This window comes from Temnothorax curvispinosus, unplaced genomic scaffold (genome assembly GCF_003070985.1).
Source record: "Temnothorax curvispinosus isolate PA1 unplaced genomic scaffold, ASM307098v1 QBEX01016430.1, whole genome shotgun sequence".
Taxonomy (NCBI): domain Eukaryota; kingdom Metazoa; phylum Arthropoda; class Insecta; order Hymenoptera; family Formicidae; genus Temnothorax; species Temnothorax curvispinosus.
In genome coordinates, this window is record NW_020226210.1 from 524,273 (window position 1) to 546,597 (window position 22,325).

General features: G+C 39.2%; 1 protein-coding gene across 1 annotated transcript; it reads right to left on the bottom strand.

Annotated features, from left to right (window-relative positions):
• Positions 1-13,950: 13,950 nt before the first annotated feature.
• On the bottom strand, positions 13,951-20,401 carry LOC112466627 (phenoloxidase 1). Its single transcript, XM_025034824.1, has 9 exons — positions 20,140-20,401; positions 19,542-19,734; positions 19,012-19,235; positions 18,401-18,603; positions 17,328-17,745; positions 16,914-17,042; positions 15,925-16,252; positions 15,356-15,588; positions 13,951-15,075 (listed from the first exon to the last, which is right to left on the bottom strand). The coding sequence occupies exons 1-9, from the start codon at positions 20,248-20,250 to the stop codon at positions 14,830-14,832; spliced, it is 2,085 nt and encodes a 694-aa protein (XP_024890592.1). The 5' UTR covers positions 20,251-20,401; the 3' UTR covers positions 13,951-14,829.
• Between the last annotated feature and the right edge of the window lie 1,924 nt (positions 20,402-22,325).

The following is a 22,325-nucleotide window of genomic DNA, read 5'->3' on the forward strand; positions in this document are numbered from 1 at the left end:
TCGTTCAGGTACGAGTTCCTTTCTCCATTGATTCATTTGGCGAATCTATTCAATAAAATACACTGATTTTTTGATGGAACGCGATAAAAGCGATGTGAGCGTTTCGGCGCGGTTTTAATTGTTTATATTTCAAACGTATATCCTCCTATATGCAAACACGTCGGCGGTACCGTCCAAATTTACACGTTACGTTATTGTTACTGTTAATTGAACGTTCCATTCAGTTCTTATTCATTAAACTTGAAACGAGTCGATTAATATAAAAAGTATCTGAAATGGCGTAATGCAGTATAGCACGATTGCAGCTTGCACTATCGATCTTTAACCTTTTCGAATTTTCATGGCTCTTTTGGCAAAATTTTAATTAGCAAATCGCAGCAATCAAATTTCACAAAATTTCTCGGCGCAAAATCCCAAAACGTGTAATTATGATTCGCGATTCCGGGAACGTATCCTCTTCTCCAATTTAAACTTATCACTATTTTTATGTAATAAGTTTGCAAGTATATTATATATAAAATGTTCGATGACAATAATTGATTATGCGCGCGACCAGTTCTCTTGGTCTGTAATGAATTTACACTAAATTAAGAAGTAAATTAAAAAAGTTATTATTGCTTCAGAAATTCACGTTTCTTCTAAATTATCTCTCGAAAAACATCTTGTATCTTGTAGTTTAACTCGTTGAAGGGTTATTATGTCAATTGGCGGAAGAGAAAATTTTTTGCCGAAATTAGATGTGCTTTTAAGAGTAGACTTCGTATACTTATAACTTTAGAATTTATTGGGAGCTCTTAAAGATAAGAAACTGCATCGTGTATTGGCTCTTAAGATCAAACGCGCTCGTACTTGATGCTATAAATTTAACATCTTCCATTTTGGATTATCTCTTATACGAGGCATAGAAACATTATCGTTCATTCTTTCACTTATTCTAAATATTCGGAAATACGCATTCTAATATCGTAATTCAATCTCGACGAATGTGACGCGTCCGGAGACGATCGATGACTTCTTATCAAAATTCAACGCGGCAAGTGCCAGCGGGAATCTCGGAAATTCTTGCGAAACTTTCGGCATTTAGCGCGATTTAAGTTCACCGCGAATCGTGTAACTGACGAAGGAATTAATGATCCTTCTGGAGGCCGGCGAGAATATATCATCTCAATTCGTCGTCATGAGCGAGCATGAAAATTCATCCGTGAAAAGTTTTCCTGCTTCATCTCATCGAACGATTGAAAAAAAAAAGAGAAAGGATGACCAAGGAAGACGACGAGGGGTATACGTCGGATTTAATCTCGCGTGTTCGTTCGTGAGCCCGTAACGATAAATTTATCATCCTCGGGTAGAACGAGACACGCCGCGCAGCCAACCTGTATAAATGCAAATCACGATCGCGGAATGTTTTACCGTTTCTATCTTTTCGGCTCCGTGGTTTGGAGCGAGTTTAATTGCAGTCCGTAAATGTACAATTGTCTTTCTCTCTCTCTCTCTATTTCCTTTTAAAGCAGTCTCTTAATTATTGTAATAAGATTCACCTTCATCGAACTTCCACTTCGCGCTTCGTTGCATGAAGTTATAAACCCTTTTCAACGAAGTGCAATGTATATATTTAGGAAATTGCAGTTAACGGGGGATAACAGCGTCTTTGACACGCGTAAGGTGTCTGTGATCGCACAAAATGTTTTAGAACTTATTACTCTGCTCGTTTCTTTTCAAATCTTTATACTTACCAAAAGAGAGAGAAAAAAAACATTATACGCATCGGTACACCTTGCATAAATGCAGTTCGCGAGAATAGCGGGAAAAAGCCTCGCAATTTCAGAAGTTATTTATGCAAATGCCATTTTGCGATTCCAGTTGCCAAACTTATCTTCGCTCTAAACTACTTAAGCGTTGATCTTATTACTCCAATAAGCGAAGACTGCCAGTAAGGCGGCGTGGTTGTAAAGTACTTCTGAGGCTAATCAGTTACTGCCTCGGTAAAATGGTAATAGGGTAAATCGTAGCGAGGTATAAGTAAATCGTCCAATTATTGATCACTTCAAGGTATCCAGTCCCTTCGTTACAGAATGATTTATGAAGGTTTCATTAAAACGGCAGTCATAATTATAATCCTTTCCTGCAGACACGACAAATATGAATAATTTATATACATATTAGTCTCCATTTCTCTTGTGAAAAGTTTGTAAATCACTCAAATTATACCTCACGTTTAACAATGACACGGCAATGTACAGTCGTTTTTGAAAATTTATCACACCGTGAAGGAATAATACGCGTTTATTTATGCAGCAATATATGTTAAGAGCAAAAGTTTATATAAATCTCATAAATACAAGTGGCCAATAACTATGCAGGAACCAATGCGATTTAGAGTGGTTCTTATCGAGGTGAGCCCCACGATGGCAGCTGGAGAGATTGATTTTATCCGGCAGCCACTTTCCAGTCTGTGGCTTTTGTCCTCGCTTTTCCCACGTCGTATTTGCACCGTCGTGTCTCCAGCGTGATACATCGTCATTTAATAAGAAATGGAAATTTCAACAATTGAATTATTGTCTCCGGTAGGATTTCCATTTAGCTTCCGTCGAGTAGTTAGACGACATTAAAATGAATTGTCCGACAAACAATGGGTTCATACGCCCCAACAAATTTGCTTTTGATTGTTAAGCATTCCTAGTACTATCCTCGTCCAGAAGCGTCAATACTTGAACGATGCGGCAACTGGCTCAAAGTACAGCGCGGTTAACCGACGTCAACGTCGAAATGTTAACAGTTTCTATTTGCACGGACAGCGCAACGGATCACTCCGCTCATCATTTAGATACGCCCTATGCATGTTATTAAGCTTAATCCTCCACCCAGAGCATTCCGCTTTTAATGGATCAACCGTGAATGGCAGATTTTTTGACGAGATTAAAATCAATCTCTCCCTCTCCAATAAAAACGTTAAATAGATTTGTAGCTGAAGAATCCTGTTATTTAAATTCTGCTGAAGCTGCTTACGTGTGTAAGATAAAGAAAAGAATGAGGATTTTTTTGTCTCTTTGAACTTCGAAAATTTAATTTATTAAATAACAACAGTTGTCATAATTTTAAAAATTATTTCTATAATATCTCACTTTACTATATTTGTTACATTATTCGCGAAAGTTGCCTGCCTACGCAGTTAAAAATTAATTGGAATATCTCTCCGACTATTTTTTCGATCGGTATATAGAATGATACATTTTATGAGTCATAAGTTAGGACTGCATAATTACTGTAATACGATAAACAAAACGAAGGAAAGATGGATGGAAAATACGATAGCCCTTAGAGCGAGCAAACGAATGCGCGAACACGCTGGATGCCGGAAGGGGCTCGAGTCGATTTTTGTTAGAGCAGCTCGACGATCTTCCTCTTCCAGCGATTTGACTTTCAAATTTCCTCCACCGCGGAAAAATGTACTCTTCACCGCGCCGTTCCTGCTGCTCGAGAGCATCTTCGAAGGAGTACTACCTTACCGTTCACCGTCGTCGCAACCGTCTCTCGCGTTAGGCAAGCGGGCATAAAAATGATCGCTGCGACGGGAACCGTCGGTTGCACGGAGATTGATTTGCAACACTCGGTTCAGAGCGGAAAATCGCCATCATCTCCTGCCTTCCGGGTAACCGAGAGATAGAATCACATTTTTCAATATGGCTCGCGCTTCATCTCGCTGTTTTAACCGCAAATTAGATCTATTCGATATAATTTATATGAGGTACTATGAAATATAAACTCAACTAAGATTTATAAACTTAAAAATATAAATTCCATCGCGAGTTTAACAAAATGTGGAATTGAAAAATCTGAAATGTAAAATTCGATATCTAATCTGAGAGAGTTCTTCAATTAATAAAACTTATATTCATGCACATTCCTTTGATAGCAGTTACAAATTTTTTATGCCAAATATACGGCAAATTTAATAAAGACACATTGCAATCAAGAAAAAAGAGATAAGAGGTAGAGAGATAAATTCCAGGAAAAATATAGTACGAAAAGTTTTTTCACTACTTCTGAATAGTCCATATCGTAAGCAAGCGCGCGTACTCTGATTGCGAGAGCGGAAGTCGCGCACGAGAGCGAGCGGGGACAGTGCGGGTAAATATTGATTGAAACGACCGAAAGAGAGGACAATCTATATGCATGGGGTGCGTTCGTACGTACCGCGTGACGCGAAGGTATGATTTGGGGGGGAAAAAAAATAGAGAAGAGGAGAGAGCATTCAGATGTTATTCCGCGATTCGATATAAAGGACAACCTATCGTTCTCCATCGAGGCATAACTTTAGTTTATCGTTCCCGACTCCACGTGATTAACTGCGATCGAGGAGAGTGTGCGATTCCGGCACCCGCAGTCACGCGACGGCCGCATACTTACGGCAAAATGGCGTAAAACGCGCGCGGATTATATGCAGCATTCGCGGTGGAAGAATGACTCGGTGAGGCGAGACTAATCGACGATAAAGTGCCGCGATCAACAGTTACAAGGGAGAATTCGAATGGAATGCATGCAATCGACCGGGCGCGCGTTGCAGTTTCCGTCGGCCGCGCCACTTCATATCTAGAATTTCAAATACCCGTGAATTTCGTTTCTAAAGGTGCAAATTTATCCCTCACAACCGCGGGATATAGACGCGGCTCTGAATAGCAACTCGCAGGTAATAAACCGCGAAATCAGGTTTATCCAATTCTCACGATTTAGAGAAGTTACGCGGAGGTATTTAGCATCTCCCCGTGTTTATCATCACCTTCCGACTTATAATACAGTAAAATAACACAAAATATTTGAAGAACGTGGTATATTATATAATATTTACTGTGACGTGATAACCGAGAATTTACACATATTTATACTCGAGTATCATATTTTTTATTTCTTTTCTTACATCTGTCCGTTTATTTTCCCCGTTCTTATTGGACCAATGTAAACTATCGGTAAGAAATATTCCGAGTTAAAAATACAAGAGCGAAACTGGACTTCCATCTGCCGTTAGTGGTTTCCGATGTAGGAAGTAAGCGAGTCACTTTCGACCGCGCGCTTTTATGCGACAATCTTGTTCTTTTCTCTCGTGGATGTTATAGACCGGACCGTCGGCTACGTCGCTCCGTCAACGCCACCGAAGAATGCAGAAACTCCGGTATTACATGACGCTGGCACAAACGCATTCTCCGTGTTTATCGTCGCTGACCGAGAAGAATGAGAAACGCGCGATATTCGCCCTGTCGTTTCCGCGCGGCCAAAGTTTTTCCATTATTCGTGAAAGCCTTGCATTCGCGGGAGTGCAACGCGCCGCTCACGGCGCGGACTCGCGCGTTGGGGGGTGACCGCGGTGGGTGCTCATCCGAGCGAGTGGACCGATCGCGGAAGCCGGGTGCCGTCGAGAAATGAAAGGTCGCTGTCTACAGCGACGGGCACGTGGGGAAAGTTATAATCGTGAATTATATGAAATACATCGCGCGAATTAATGTCGAGCGACTACGTTATCCCGACACGTCGCGGCGATATTTCAGCATATTGCCCGCGCATGGATATCTACTTCGCCGAACGGCACTTCTACTGACTCGTCTCGCCCTCGCCGCGTCGTTAGTTACCGGAGAGTTTATTGCGAGAGCTGCGTCGGAAGAGCGTGCTGACGACAGTTCATTTTATCTTTATTTACGCAGTTAACACGGAGCGTCCCAGAAATCATACCTCGCGATATTACAGTTTTCGGATAAATCTAAAAAGCATTTTCTTGTAAACTGGCTTTGTAGGAGACGGGGAAACATTTCTCGTACACGTATACAAAAGACTTTACCTATAAATAATTAATCCTTTTGCTCTTATACTTTTTTCAAAGCCCCGGATTTTGCATCCCGATCTTTCGCTTACAATTGCATATAGTTCAGAAACTATTTATGTCCGCAGTTTGAAACAAGCGTCGTCCTTCGTGGCCTGACATCCAACATTTCCATTGAGGAGAAATATATGGGCTATGTGTATATACAATATACAGAGACAACGTGCATTATGATGGCGCGCGGAAAGTAGAAATCGTCAGATATGCGAACAATATACTCCGTATTTTTTGTTCTTTTTATTATTTTTTTTTTCATCGACGGAACGGCGGAGTAAACGATTTCCCGACACGTACGCAACAATATTCGCTGGCTTCGCCCTTTTTTCCACATTTTGATACGTGTCAGCTCGTCCTGCGGACGACGGACCAGACGCTACGTGAAGCGGGGAGCGAAAAAGGCAACGCAACACAGACGATAAAAGGGAGAGGAGGCTGCAGGGAATGGCGATTGGCAACGACGGGCTTCAATAAGTGTCCGAGTTCACTACAATAGCCTCTACAACAAAACGATCGAATCGCAAGTATAACATATCATGTTATTAACACCCGACCGGCGTGATTAAATACAGCAGTTTACGCTTTGACGCCGTAACAGAAAATTAAATTCTCCATTAATTAATTTGTTTTATTAGGAAGAATAAATTTGTTACAACGTTTACTCTCTCAAATTATGTCAATATCGTTGGAACGGGAACACGGTATTGTTTCTGTCGCCAGTCTATGAATAATCATGACAAGAGATGCTTTCCATTTTACAATTTCGCTGAATGTTATGATTATTCATATCAGCTATAGGGGCGGAAATAATAAATAACAGATGTAAAATGCACCTAAAGTTTCCTGCAGATTTAATATATAGGGTGTTTCCAAACCACGAATATCCTTTTTAATGAAAGATTTTTTTTACCAATTTGCAATTGGTTTTTCCTTTCCGGAAATGTCGAGAGTGGTCATCATTTATTAAAACTTTCCAATGTTTTTGCATTATATACTGTAACTATATCTCAAAATTCTATTAAAATAAATTTTATTCTGAACTTGAAAAGTATAGATATTGAAAATATTTTATTATCTATTATATTTCTAAAATTCTCAAAAAAGTTTTCTCTTTCCAGTTATAACTTGAAAATTATCGATGTTTCGATATTTTTATTAAGGAAAAATAAATTTTAAAAAATTTTATTAAAAACTTATCTATAGAAAATCAAAAAGCTTCAAATATATCTTCAATATTTGATGATAAATGATTAAAATTAACCGTATCCTATTAAAATTAAATCTTTTGTTTTATCCGGTCCATTATCCAAGTAAATTAGACGTGGATAATACCTACATTACCCCACTAATACCCATGTGGTTATCCGAATCGACTAGATTACGGAGCTGAAGTAAAATATTGGCACATAATCGGAGATCTTCCTTGATACCACTTTTGCTTTGCGATAATCAGATCAAACTGCTCATATTCTTTATTTAAAAAATCTTTTTTTTTCTAAATAATTAATATACATTAAACAAAATCTACAAATGTTAGGATATAATTATATAATATAATATTTCCCAAAAGAAATCTTTAGTTTGCTTCATATTGATGAGGATATTAATAATTTCCTTCATATACTTCCTTATTGTCATCGAAATACTGATTACTTGATCTGATATCGAAGATAAAATATATAGACAAAATATTCGATTATAAGAAATTATCGTAAGCGGTACACACCTGCATGTGTCAACATCACATACACTGTTTGCCGCTTCGTCCCAAGCGATGAGTTTCCCAGTAGACACAAAGATCTATCCGATTTAGGACAAAGATCGTCGTGACCGGTAAAAGAGTACGAAAAGGTGGAAGCGGCAGGATTCGAGGCGCTTGGGTTTTTCACGTAACTGTCGTTGCAGTTGCGACGTAATCGAATCGAAACTATAATAACTTTGTCCCGAGCGCGGTACCTGGCGGCAAACTCGATTTATCTCCGAGAAGAGCAACGACAGTCAGGGTCGGCCGATGACGAAGAAGGACCGAGAAGGAGCAAGTAGTCTGTGTGCCAAAGGACGATCGATAGCCATGCGGCGGGCCGATTCCCCAGTATTTCCCTATCCTTTCATAGTTACGGCCTCTCGTAGGGGCGCATCGCCGTTTTATGGCTTATAAAACGACGGTCGACGGAGCCCGGTTCTTCGGGAAAGGGCAAGAGGGAGGAACAGATTTGCCTGTCATTTGCTGTTAATGTCTCGCGTTTACGTCATTTGGTCCGGCGTCAAGTGTGATGGCAGATTGAAAGACGTTGATCGATATATCATTACCGCGTAAAAAGGGGTAGTATACGGTAAATCGATCGAATACTCTACGGCTGAGTGTTCTAGCAAACAAAAATGTGAAAGGGATTAATTTTCGATTACTTTTTGAATAATTTTGCTTCGTTATTTAAACAATTTTTACTCCGACTTAATAATTCAATTTCTATTATTTGTGGTTGAGAGTGAGCATGCAGATCCTAATTTATGTTACATATTCTCTCTCTACCGGCATATACTACCTACTCGGGTCGATAAAATTATCTCCTTGTTGTTCCTCGGCGAGCATGCGGGAAAATATTTTTCCTCAGCTAAGTTTAAGCGTTTTATTATCATAAATATCAGGACGGTATCTTATGTACAAGCAACGTACCGTAAGAAATATATATTGATGTAGTAAAATAAACAATCTCGGTCAAGGGTCGTGTGTTATATTAGAGAGGACATTAAATTATGTTTACGGGATATATCGGCAGTCACTTTCTATCGGACGTATATTTCGACGTGAATTCCATTCTTGGGGAAAATTTAATGGAATAAGGGAAAGAGCGAGGAATTAAGTTTGAAGAATTCAGGCGGACTCGGCTCTAACGCAGACGCTTCATTACTCTTTGCTTTAATTAGGAATTTCATTATCGAGAAATTTATTGTAAAAAAAATTAAAAAACAGCATGCGGGTCATCACTTGCTGGGGTTTCCAACCATCATCCTCGCGATCTTTAAATATTTTCGTTATAGATTTATTGCAAAATATATTTTCTTGCAGCATTTGCGAGGAAAGAAAACGAATCTCTTACGGTAAATTTATCAGAAACCGATCGTCTGAGTCAGCTGGGGACAATACTTTGACATCGTCGGGTAATATATGCCCGATGCTAACTGCCGTATCCAATAAGAGGGCTAGAGAAGAAGTTAACGAATGGCCGAAGAGATATGATCGTCGGATAAAAAGTTCCGCCGGGGGACGATGGGTCTCCATCTCGTCGCGTAAAAAAGCCGCGGTATTCAATAAAAGCGGAATAATTAACGCCATCGTAGCACGTGTGCCCGGTGATAAATCTCCAAGTTATATTGGCGTCCGGGAACTATGCGGATGCCCAAACGGAGTTTAACTTTAACGATTAACGCGCCAACGTGACTATTCGCTTTCGACCGAATGAGATCGGGATCGAGTCGTCAAGCCCCCACGAAAAGGGTATAATTATTACGTGTGGCTTGTAGCGAGCAAGGGAAGGAACGTAAGCGGATTGCGCGGCCGAGTAACGACGTTACGGAGACGGCAAACGTGGAAATAATGAGATGCCCGCTGAAAGCGTCGATGTAACCAAGCGCGAAATAATTTTATTTTACGATCGAGATTCGTATGAGTTATTTCTCATGTGTTAGAAGGCGTGCGATATTTGTTTTATTGTGGTTTTATTCAACTACACATTAATTAAATTAAAACATATATAATACATATGTGATTCTGTTTTTGTGCAAAATATCTCTAATATGAAAATATTGAAATATTGTATAATTTAATTATGGTAAACACAATTATTATTCTGCGTGTGTTTGATCCTACAAATATTATTCGCTGGAAGGTTTCGTGCATAGATACAGTGTCGGGGAATTACGGGGGGCTCATTTATGCGAGTGAAGCCTAAGCAGAGCTGATACTGCACTGCGGAAAGTATACAAACTCCGAACTATCACGTCGCATGTCATTACCCCAACCAGTTAGCGATGAGCAGCGTATGATTAACGGGGCGATAATCCTGTTTAGAAATTCTTTGGTAGTCTGCGAGCGCGTAATTACTGATTTTAATGAGCTTGCTATAAGTGACTAAAGACTAAAGCTTCCTTTGAAGGCTTGAGGCATGCTTCCGCATTCTCATCCTCTCCATGTCTGCTTCCCATGAGTACACAGCCTCGTTTCTTCCGCTACAACAAATGTATCGAGATGCAAATGCGATATTATCCTCTTATCTCCGCCATCTAATGTAGCTGGGATATTGTATTCCCAAAAGAACCGAGAGACCGCGAAAAATAACGGCCGAGATCCATTAAATCCCCGTACCGAACCTTTATCAGGATGATAGCTTTTTTTATTCAAGATGCTAAATATGTTAGAACGGAAAAGTTGGTCACGTCTGCCAGAAAATGGAAATAAAAATACACACATCTATCTATCTATATACATGTATAAACAAATGTCCTGACTGACTGACTCAGTACTTTTCGTTTACAAATCAATTTATTAGATATTATATTAGGTACGCGTTACCACGCTGTTATTGGCCTAGTTTACATTAGATCACTTGATACGCGTATTAAATAGTAAATAATTAGTAAATTAGTTTAATTATTGGCTGATCAGCTCAAATATACTATTTGATACGCGTATCAAGAGATTGGTGTAAACTAGGCCATTGCCGCAGGTGCGAACGCATTATGCGGAACAAATATTACGGTAACGAGCGTCTGACATGTCGCGACTTTTACGAACGTAGTGGAAGTTTAGGTTTGACAGTGCACCAGGCTGATTTCCGTTGCTTACACGCTCGCTCTTCTCCGGCATCGTGAAACTTAACAGGCACTCGTCTGTAAGCTCGCATACGCTCGCTATACGTGTGTACCTGAAATTCTGTATTGCGTGCTTGTACGAGCAAACAGCGACTACGACGTTATTAATTAAGTGGAATATGGAAAAACGGCTGGTTTTAATATTTACGCGGAAAATAAGCAAATTTCAAACAAACCCTTAAGTGGTACGGTAAAAATTAGCAAACACAAGTAAATAAATAATTCAGTCAAATTGTATCTTGTCACAAATGGAACGATCAAAAAGGCACAATTTTCCCTTTTAATGTATATTTTTAATTGATAAAGGGGAGTTTATCTATAAAAGCAATCGAATTTGATAAAAATAAAATAGATATATAAACAAAGTTATAAATACTGCTTAGTGTATGTGCGAATGAGAATGATTTTGTTAGGTATAATAACTACAATTATCCGCAAATGACAGTGGTGCGTAATATACGCGGAAATCCATAATATATCGTATCAATAATTATTATTAATTGCACAAGCTAAATAGTTTACAATATTATTTCAACAAACAAGCAATTGGCATTAAAATACTGTTATTTGCCAGAGTAATTCTTTGAATATGGTAAGATTTAATGGCCGATTAACTCACCATTAACAAACACGCGGCTACAAATTGTTACGCACACACAACATGCTCCGCTAATTACTCTGAATTAAGGTGCATTCGTGACAGGATAGTAGAAAGCAGCCTGATGCTCGCCGGAGTAGCGAAACACATAACACGATCACTTTTGTCGGTCCTTCCTGTCTCTCTTTAGAGTCGTGGTGCACATCGATCGATATCAGGAAATTAAGTGGTCAGAACACAGCGTCGGAAATTAAGTCTAAACTTTAGTATGCATTTAAATAAACCAATTAATTATAATTATTTTTTAGGTATTATAAATTTCATTGTGCAGCGAGAGTCTCGTTAAATAATTATCTCTCTTAGTTGCGACACCCTCTGAAAAATTTTCTTTTTATAATAATTTTATAATAATAATTTCAGTAAGTTATTACTATTTCCGATGATTTTTTTTTATAGCAACGCCGTTTTTTTTTTTTAAACGGAACCTAGTGCAATGATTGTAGCTGCTGTATAATTGGCACGAATTAACCGGTTCTATGTTTTAAGTCAAACGGCGAAACGTGCTCTTCTCCTTTGCGAAATGAGACGTATATACCTGGCAGAGTTACATTCTGTAGCCATTTCATAGACGCTCGCACTCTAGCTTTATATACGTCATAAACGAAACGTCTCGTCTCGTGAAATCTTGAATAAAGGAAATGGACGTTCGGAGCAAGGACTGTGCTTTTAACCAAAAACCTAATTTATCCAAAAGATTATATACGTAGATACACACACAAATACATAATGAATCTAGAATTTACTGTTGATATAATCAATCGTATACTAAATTGTATGCTTTTTACCTAAATTTAGTTTGACAAAAGCAAACAATATAATAAATAATTCTGCAGCAATTTATACAGTTAAAGAGAAAATTGCTAGAAAATTCAAATTTACATTCGAGTGCACAGAACATCTGTTTATGATGTATGACTTTTCTAATGAGTTTTATTGTAATTGCTTCTATCTAAATAAAATATCTGTGTATATATGAATAAGAGAGTACAAAATTTTTTGCTTTGAGTATATTTACATGAAATTTCCTGCGCTATGGTTGTTTATGTGGCATTTTAAAAAGTTTATATATATATATATATATATATTTATATTTACAGAATATTACTTGCGTTAAACGGAGAAAGAGGCAAAAATCACGAGAAATTAGATATTATTAGTTTTATATGCAAAAAAAGAAACGTTATACGTTTAACGTTTATAAAATTTAATTCTAATTTGATTCCATTTTTGAAATTAAAATGTCCGCAATGTTCTCTTCCACTACTCCATCTCTTCGGTCCACAACAACTTCATTATCGCAACCGTTTCGTTGTTACTCATTTCCTCTAACTTCCTTTCCCACCTTTGAGCATGTATGCATACATCACACTGGAGAATTTAAAAATAACAGTTGGACAAAACTATACACAATAGTGTCCTTTAAAATGCATTCAGCACCTGGCAAAATGCAGAAAATAAACTCTACTCTCTTGCTCGTCGAGAAGTAAGAGAAGCCCATCCGTTTTAATGTGATTTGCTTGTTACATTATACATTATACCAGAAAGAAACTAAAAAAATCTCAATTCTTATTCTGTAAGTGTCGAGATTATTCTTGAAAATCTTAAAGAGTTAAAGCTTAAAAATTTTCAACATGCGACGTACTTTTAATAATAATAGCTTTTTATAACACATTGGCATCGTTTATAAATCTCTCGACAAATCGACAAACACGGAATGTGCATTATCACCGTCGTAAATTCCGTAACGCGCGATCGTGTTACGGTTAGTCATGTCTTAGCGCGGAGTGACAAATAATTCCAGCCCTTCAATTGCTGCCTCCAGGCGCGCCACGGTATATCAAACGTTCGAATGTATGCCCGCGTGAAACGGAATCCTTGAATAACCGCGCGAGTGATATTAGAGGTAGGGACGACGCTTAAGCGACGGTCGTAAACGTGTATCTATCTTCGTCCGCCCATCCCTATTTCTACCCCTCGCAGGAATAAATCCACGTCCGTCTAGCTGCGAACTAGCAGAAACAAACGCGTGATAAATGCATTTGGGGGAGAGAACAGGACCCGTGCGGAAAGCGAAGCAACGTTTTGGATATATGTACATGTACGTATATATATGTGTGTACATATGAGGGTGTTGGCTAACGTCGGTTTTGATAGAGATGCTGAGTAATTCAACAAAATTATGTTATTTATAAACTAGAAAACTAGATGACGCATTGCACAAGCCCCGTTACTTCTCGACAAATGTTTCGTTAGTTTCGCTATTAATTTTGATACGTCAACGAGGCGGATTTGATAGAAACGTAATTTAAAGAATATTTCAAGTTGATATTTTAAAAATACATGAGAAGCTGCGAGGGACACATCACTCGCATTAATTATGTAAAACTTAATACTAATGAAAAAAGTTTTGCTGCGCGCGGCATCAGAATTTGAAAAATTTAATTAAATCATTTAGACTCTTTTCGCCGACTGATGCTCTCTCACGCTCTCTCACGTGTATCGTCGTTCGCTTTCAACACTCGTAATACGATAAAAGGGTGAAAAAAAAGGGCGCGTCTAATTTGCATAGACTTTATTTTTATCTTTTTTTGCTTTTTACATTTGCTTCCTACAATCTAGTTCCCTTAATGCAAAAAACGAGAGAAAGAAGACGGGAAAAGCTTCGCTTGAACGTTCGGGACACGTCTTTGTTCCCGTTTTCACGCAAAAATACAATTTGTTAAGCGGTACTCATTGCCCGTGGATGCGCAAAATTATGAAATCGTAAATAAAACTGCTTCTACAAGATCGTTCAAGAGAATATTCAAACGCGCGGCTTACAAGAGCTCTTTTTCATAACAAAACATTTATAAAATTAAAATAAAAATAGCAATATATGTCAATTCATTTACATAGATAACTCGCTAGATGTATTTATATTAGCGGCTGTTGAAATAAAGCGGCTAAGAGAGGGAAAATATTTGAGTACAAAAATATCTATAAAATATTTCAAGATTAAAGAAGATAAGTTGTACAAGATAGTCGCAATTCCAGTAAAATTTAACCATCAGAGAACCAGCGAGAATCCATTTCGCGGTATCATGTGGGAATTTTGGTGATTAAAACGCACAAGATTCTGCATTCCTGAACACGAAAAATCTCTCTCTCTCTTTCTCTCTCTTGTCCCTCGGATAATCTTTTGTCATTGAGATATGGAAATAGCGTTTCGCCTACCTCCGGCTTTTTATCCGCCCCCGTCCCACCGTCGTCATTCTAACGCTCGCCATCCGAGGATATGGATTATGATGGGAAACGTGTCGCGCTTCCACGCAATCAGTCGCGATTCTACGACGGATATTACAGGATCGTTACTGGGAAATGTGCGGTAGGAGAAGCTGAAATTCTCGGCGGAGGTGTACGAGCGATCCGCGTTTGGTCGGCCGGTCAATCATCGGGATCAGGCGAAGGTGAGGGTGTTGCTCATACTTCCGGATCGCACTCGCGGCTGCACGGTGTCCGTATGACGGATGTTGATCTGCGCGACTGCCATATTGCCGGTCAGAAATTGGGCCAGGGTCTCCACGCCAGCGCGGGGTCTACGATCGAACGGATAGCCCATCGGCCGCGCGTCTGGATACTTGCGGTCCCGCAGGCCGCAGAAACTCACCGCGTCCTTGCATCCGGCCGATTCGTCCTGCTCCACCTGTACGCGTCGCCGCGAGATGACAAAAAGCAATTAATTTAGCATGTTGTCCTCTTTTACTTTTCTTTTTCTCTCCCCTCCCCTCCTTCTCCCCTTGCCTTTTGCTTTTTTGTCCGGAAGCGGAGTAACGCGAACGCCTTCTCGTGTACCGGGACGTCGCCGTTAAAAGAGTGGAAAAAAGGGAGGGGCAAGAGGTGTGAGGGAAGGAAGGTTTCCATCACCTGGCAGATTGTAAGCTCTTAAGCGCCGCGAGAGCCCGATAAGTATAAAAAGTACTCACCGCGTCACCGGTGTAATCGGATATCATGATGAAGAGGTCCATCGGGAATCCCTCCTCCTTGCCCTTAGGTACCAGCATGTGCTGCGGCCAGCCACACCCGCAGAAGTTGAACTGGTCCAGGCTATCGCCGCCGATTGGCCTGTTCTCTTCGAGATTGCGGAACGTCCTTTCGAACGGTATAGTTACCGAAGATTCCGTTGATTTACGCTCGATAGTATTCGATCCCGGCTTCACTGGAGGCGGGCGCGAACGAAAATTTCGTGAAATACAACACAAATAGTATAAAACACCTCTTCCACGTAATTGTTCTTTTACCTTTTAAAATCGAAAAATGCGTATATATTTTAAGAATTATATGTACGTGTAAATTTGAATTAGAGTAACGAAAATCACATTTTTTTCTTGCTTTTTTTGATTCTTACGTGTCAAAAAATAAATTATATTTTCTAAAACATTGTAATCGTTAGAGTTAACATAACGAAGAAGCTATTGTTTTAAATATATTACTTTAGAATCACATTGAATCTGAAAATAGGAATTTTAGTGTTGAAATTACAATGACGACTTACGTAATACAGTGAACTTGTCCATCTCGATCATGAGCTCCTTCTGGTCCCTGAGGACGTAGGGCAATCCACGTTCGTCCGTCCTGGGCGCGATGAATATACGAACGGTCCCTCGTACCGGTGCGTTGTTACGATTGTTGGCGACGATTCTGTATGTGAAGTCGGCATGATTCAGATGGGTGAATCTTGCGAGAACTGGACCGCGAGGCGTGAAGTCCAGACCGCGGGACAGATCAACATCGCTCTTGGTCCAGAAGGTCGAAATCAAATTCGCCGGCTGATTCGGAGTCTGCACTGCTATGTCCGTGATTTCTACGCCGGGGAAGTCTAACTGAAATTCCGTGAACGAACGAAAGAAGGCAATTAAATACCATCATTTTCTTTCAGTCAGACTCGGTGATAAATTTTTCCTTGTAAAATTTCTTTAAAAAAATTCAAGCCAGAGCTTAATTAAGAAACGCATTAAAAAGGGAGGTAATTTAGAATGAAAAAAATTAAGAATGTGAAGAAGTCGTGAAACTGATTCCAAAAGAGTTTTATTCCAACATTAGAACGGCTATTTAATTACCAAGATATTTAAATAGAATGTTGAGATCTACTAAATTGTATTAGTGAGATTTGATTAAAATGTCTTAATTAAATTACATTGATTAAATTTCTACTTAGAAAATGTCGAATTTTAAAGATTTCCTCGAAGAGATTGCGGTAAAAGAGCTCGAGTAATCCTGTGTATTACTCGCGAATATAGAGGAAAATTAAAGCCTCATTTGTCGAGTTTTAGCATTTAACGATATTGCTCGGCATCCAGGCAAAAAGACTGATAAATTCCGACACGTTCCAGCGGTCTCGTTGGGTTAAATGGTTTAACGGACGTTTTTATCGTCGAGTGGCTTCGCGTAATTCTGGGCCACATGGTACGTGTACTTAGCGGCATTATATACTAGGGTGAACCGATGATATATCGTGGAAGCGAGACAGCTGTGTACACCCACCTGCTGTAGGCTGTACTCGGGAAGTGTATTCTTGTGCTCCAGGAACACATCGTCAGTGAAAGCGTGGAATCTGTAGAAGATGGGATCTCTCATGGCGGTAGCCGGTTCTCCCATGATACTAAAAGTTTCCTACAGGAGCATAACAAAAATTCCTTTTTATCATTTCAATATAGCATCATTATTCGCATTAATTTAAAAAAAAATGGAAAATAGGGGCGTGCTCGAAAGTGCGTTTTATTTTTCGACCGGAGACGCTTTGTGTTAAAAACAAGACGGGAGTGACGGTTAGTATAACGCGCACGATTAGAGGGAAGTTTATTTAATGTCAAAAATTAAAAATTTTTAATAAAAATTCTTGAAATGTTTATTTTATCGATTTGGGCAATTATCAATAGCGATTGCATATCCCATTACCAAGTAGCGATGATCAGGATCGTGGCAGTAAGATATGGCAACGTGACCGAGATTGTGAAGGTCCCCGTATACATTCTGGTTAGGTGAGAGGATGCTGGCCTCCATGATGTTACCAAGCACGTCCACGCCGCCGAACTCGGTCAAAGGCACCCTCTCGCCGCGGGGGTTGATGTAGGCGCCGGTGTGAATGGCCTCGTAGATACGATCGCGCCATCTCTCCAGGTCCTGAAGGTCGAAGTTCAGTTGATCCACAGGACGGTTGATATCTTTGAGAACGGCGCCGGCGGGGCGGGCGGGCCAAGTGCGACTGGCCACCAACGAATCTAACTTGGAGAAATAACCCTCCGGGATTGGCTCGCGCCAATTGTGGAAGCGCTTCACTCGGCCCAATCGGTTGCACAGACGCTCGCAATTGTATCTGCGTAAAGAGAAATCAACCGAAACCTGAATAATAACACAGGGACCGCGGAAATTCCCATCGGTAGCGCCCCAGGCCATATCCGGATGTGCGCCGCGGTATTTCGACATAAATCGATGACGAAGACTCTTATATGTATATTGGAAAGTAGGAAACACAATATAGCAAGTAGAGATTTATTGATAGATGCATAGTTTTTAAATAATTAACAATAATAGGTAGGGAATAATAATAGTTTTTATTAATTAAAATAAAATAACGGAACGTCGGTTTTCCTACTATTACAGATTACAAATTTTAAAGAGATCTCTTTCGAGTTTAAAAATAATTCCTCGTAATACCTCTTCATTTGCATCGTTCCCATTTTCCCAGTGTATTCTCATAAGTGTTACAATAGACATTTAAATTTATATTTATTTCCGAAATGCATTTGCGTAATAATTTTGCTTCGTTGTTCTGCGCGCAAATGCATTTCCGAGCTCGTTAGCAAACATTGTTCGAATACTATGCAGAATTGAGACGAGTTGCCGCGCGATAATAACGATCGAGATCAAAATGTGATCCGGTCGCTTATAACACCCGCGTGATCTCGTCGCACGGCAGAATATAGGGTATCCAATCTTATCGACTTACGAACGCTCGCTGGTGCACTTACCTGGCTTGGATCTGATGGTGCATATAGTAGAATAGCTCGCCACGCCGATCCTTGTTAACAATCCTGATGTCGGTCTCGAACGGATAGACCAGATGCCAGTGCCAGTGATGAAGATTGATCCCGATATCTTCCCTCCAATAAGCCACGCGATGTTCCTCGTCAAGATCCGACGCAGTATAATCTCGCGGAATTTCGATAGGCACCTACGAATTGCGAGGATGACGAGACGATAAAACGAGTAAAAACGACGAGGACTTTCGCGTTGGAAATTAATATAAAGCTCTCGTTGGATCAGCTTATCTCCCAAATTTACGTGTTATAACAATTTACAATCTAACTCTCCGGTTAAAAGGCAGTTAACGTTGAAAATTGTTGGAATACTATACAAATTCAATAGCACGATCTAAAATATCTAAATTGCGGTCAAGTTACACTAAACGTTCCATTAAGCTTTTGTATTACGGCGAATTGTATACGAAACAGCTCTCAACCACGTTTACATAATTTACGTTGCCCATCATTCGACTCGCGCTCAAAGAATGAGCCAGCTAATTAAGCTGCATAATTGAGTAACGAGCCTGTTGGTAATTAATGCGTCAGAGAACAAGTACCCTGGAGCCAGCTGGTACAACGTTGGCTTCCTCCCTCGCTCTGGCAAATATCCCGCTGTCGATGTACTTGTCCGGGAAAATTTCTGACAGCGGTGGTATCGGTAGATTCTTGGTATCGGGACGATTCAGCATCGCCACCGAAAGCGCGTAGATGAACATCTCGGAATTAACGCGATCGCGACAGTAAACCGACACCGAAAGAAAGTCGTCGTACGTTCGCATACCTATAACACGTATTTATAACTGATCAGCAAAGGATTTGTTTAAAATCAAGTTGATGTGAGTAGAATAGTTCATGTGCCAATAATGTGTGTGATGCTCTTAATTAATCTAATTAATGAAAAATGAAATTAATTAATTATAACTACCTTTTCATGAAAGAAAAATTTAACGCTGGAGAGCCAAATATATATGTCTCTTTTTAAACTAACTCGCAAACTAAAGCGAAATTTATTAATTCAATATTAATTAATTCGGCAAATAAAATATATGAGTAAAACATAATATTGTGAATAAAATCGGAAACGAACCCAAGAAAATGTCGATAAGTCGTGCGGCTAATTTGCGATGCTTAGGGATGAAAAGAGAGAAGGGTTCTCGACGTCCGAGTTGAAGAGGGACGCTCAAATCAGGCAGACTGATCTGCTTCACTGAAATTTTCGACGCAGTATCATCGGCGAAACGGTTCACAATAGCGGGAGCATTCTGTTGCCGATCCCCAGGCTGTAAATTTGTTGAAAAAAGTTTATGCGCAAAAATAGAATCATCATTAACAAAGAAATAGTATTTTCTCGTTCAAAGTTTTCGGCCTTTGATCTCTCTTCATTTATGGACTTTTGCGTTACGTGAAGAAATAACTTTCATATTGCAGACTGTTTCTAAGAAAACCTACATTTGAGAAACAAGAACAAAGAGAATTAGACTTAAGAAAGAGTCTTTTATATACTTTGTGAAACTTTATTCGAAATCTTACGTTCTCGAAACGTCGCGTATTACAATCTAAGGTTTAATTTTAATAGATGCGATCGAGAGATTTCAAGTTCTATAAACTGCAGTGCAGCATCAAACTGAGATATCGTGGAATTTAATATTGATATACTCAATAAGACCATCAAGGATCGGGCTTACCAAGTAGTTAGCTGGTACATCGAAAGCGACTTTGTTCTCTCCCTTGGGCACGTACACCGGCTCCGCCGGTCGATCGAACAGGTACAGAATATCCGATTTCTTACTCCCCATGTTGACGGTCAACAAGTGTACGCACTAACTTGACAAGATCGACGATCACGCGATCGTGCGCTTCGGAAATCAGTAAACTTCGATAACGAAAACGAGAGTAAGGATCGCGACGTTGCTTCAGAGACAACGGCGGGTCTTTATGTAACCGGGCGTCTTGATGCCGGCATTTATAGGAGAAACACAGAGGATACGGCGGTCCGTCGACGATAAACGATCGTCGCCATCGAGAGTGACCGCAGGATCCGTCCATGAAATACGGGACAGTCTGTACGCGAGCCGGAAGGATAAGCGACGAAAACACCGCGCTTAAACCGAATCTTGTGTGTTTAGGTTTTCCTGTTTTTGGAGGAAATTGATAGTAAATTAACTGACAATGATTGCGCGAATCCGCAAATAGGTCGGCATTATTTTGTCAACAACTAATCGTAGCCTTTCTGATATATAAATGTTACACTTATTATATTAAGAAATAAAATATTTATTTAAACGCATTCCAGATTCGTGATACATGTCAATAAAATATGTAATATAGGTATAACGTTCGAAGTATGACATCAATCGCAATGGGCTAATTATTTACATATTGATATTAAACGTTATTACTTATGTATACAATGCGAACGATAATCTGCGACATATGGTGATTATAACGATTATTGACATATGCAGCCGTTCAATGTAACGTAATTTAATCCGTTTAAATAATGAATGAGTTTCTAGTGTTAATGAACCATTTCAATCGATCTCTATACATATAACTGATAATAATATATTTTACTAAGAATTCAACAAAAATTCTTTAAATTTTGCATTAAAACCGTAAGGTCGATAAGCCGATAGGGAAGAAAAGGAATTTTGTTTTGAATTCAATTACGCCATAATCCAGATATGTGCAAGTGCTCTTTATTGACTGTGCTTTTACATTTTGTTCGTTTCACTCGAAAGCCTCTACCCTCTCGTCACGCCGATATGTTTCTCGTGAAAAGAAATGATTCCACGCACTTACAGCCGCAAATACTAAAAATACTAAACTGGGATTGTACGGAAATATTAATTATTATATCATACGATATGTGTAAGAAGTTGGATAATATATATATACTTAGGGACATCAAAAATTATTTTCAAGATATATCGGGCATCGTAAAGAGAAGGAACGTTATTACGAAGCTATGAACGCTGGAATCTAAACTGAGAAAAATATCGTTTCTTTCAACGCCGGAACGTTTCCGAGTTATAAATAAATGACAGTTTCAATATATTTTATATTTAATACATAGAATCTTTATATAATAGGCAGAACAAAGTAACTAATGAAATTTATATACGAGGCAGAATATCTCTGATCTTATAAATCCTCTGTCTTATATGGAAGATATTATGATAGTCACGTGTTATTAATAAAATACAATTATTTATGATTATAATAATGATAAAATTCTTTTTATCCGCTCGCTACGAATATATATATATTTTTTATTTCTATCCGACAAACGCGTACAATATATTAGATTGGATGAAATCTGAAGGGAAGGAAATGATGAAGAAAAATAATAAATTAACGCAACATGGGTATCATCAACACTCGTTCCTGCGACATTATCTCCCCGAGCGTCGCCGCCCAACAATTTATTAATTCACAATCTCTGTGCGTAAGTCATAATTCTAACATCGCTGATATCGATTTTCGCGATTCTCACCAAAGGGAATCAGTAAGATATTTACTCCTCTCCCGAAGGACGTTTCGCAAGCTTGCGCTAATGATAAAATCAATATGATAATTATCGGGATAATCTAGGCAATGGGTCCGTACGATTGCTACGTCCACTCGAGGTAAAAGAAGGGGAAAAAAGAGCGAAAGAAGTTAGACTAGGTTTGTATTCCACGTTCTAGCTTTAGCACTCCCAGAAAATTTAGCGTAGAAAAAGTTCCGAAGGTAACTAAATAAATAAGAAGCGTAACGATTAGCGTAAACGTAAACGATGCAAAAGAGAATTAAATATAAAAGATAACGAAACCGTTGAGCAGTAGGGGAGACTGGGGCTGGTTGTTACACGGGTAAAATGTACAAGGTT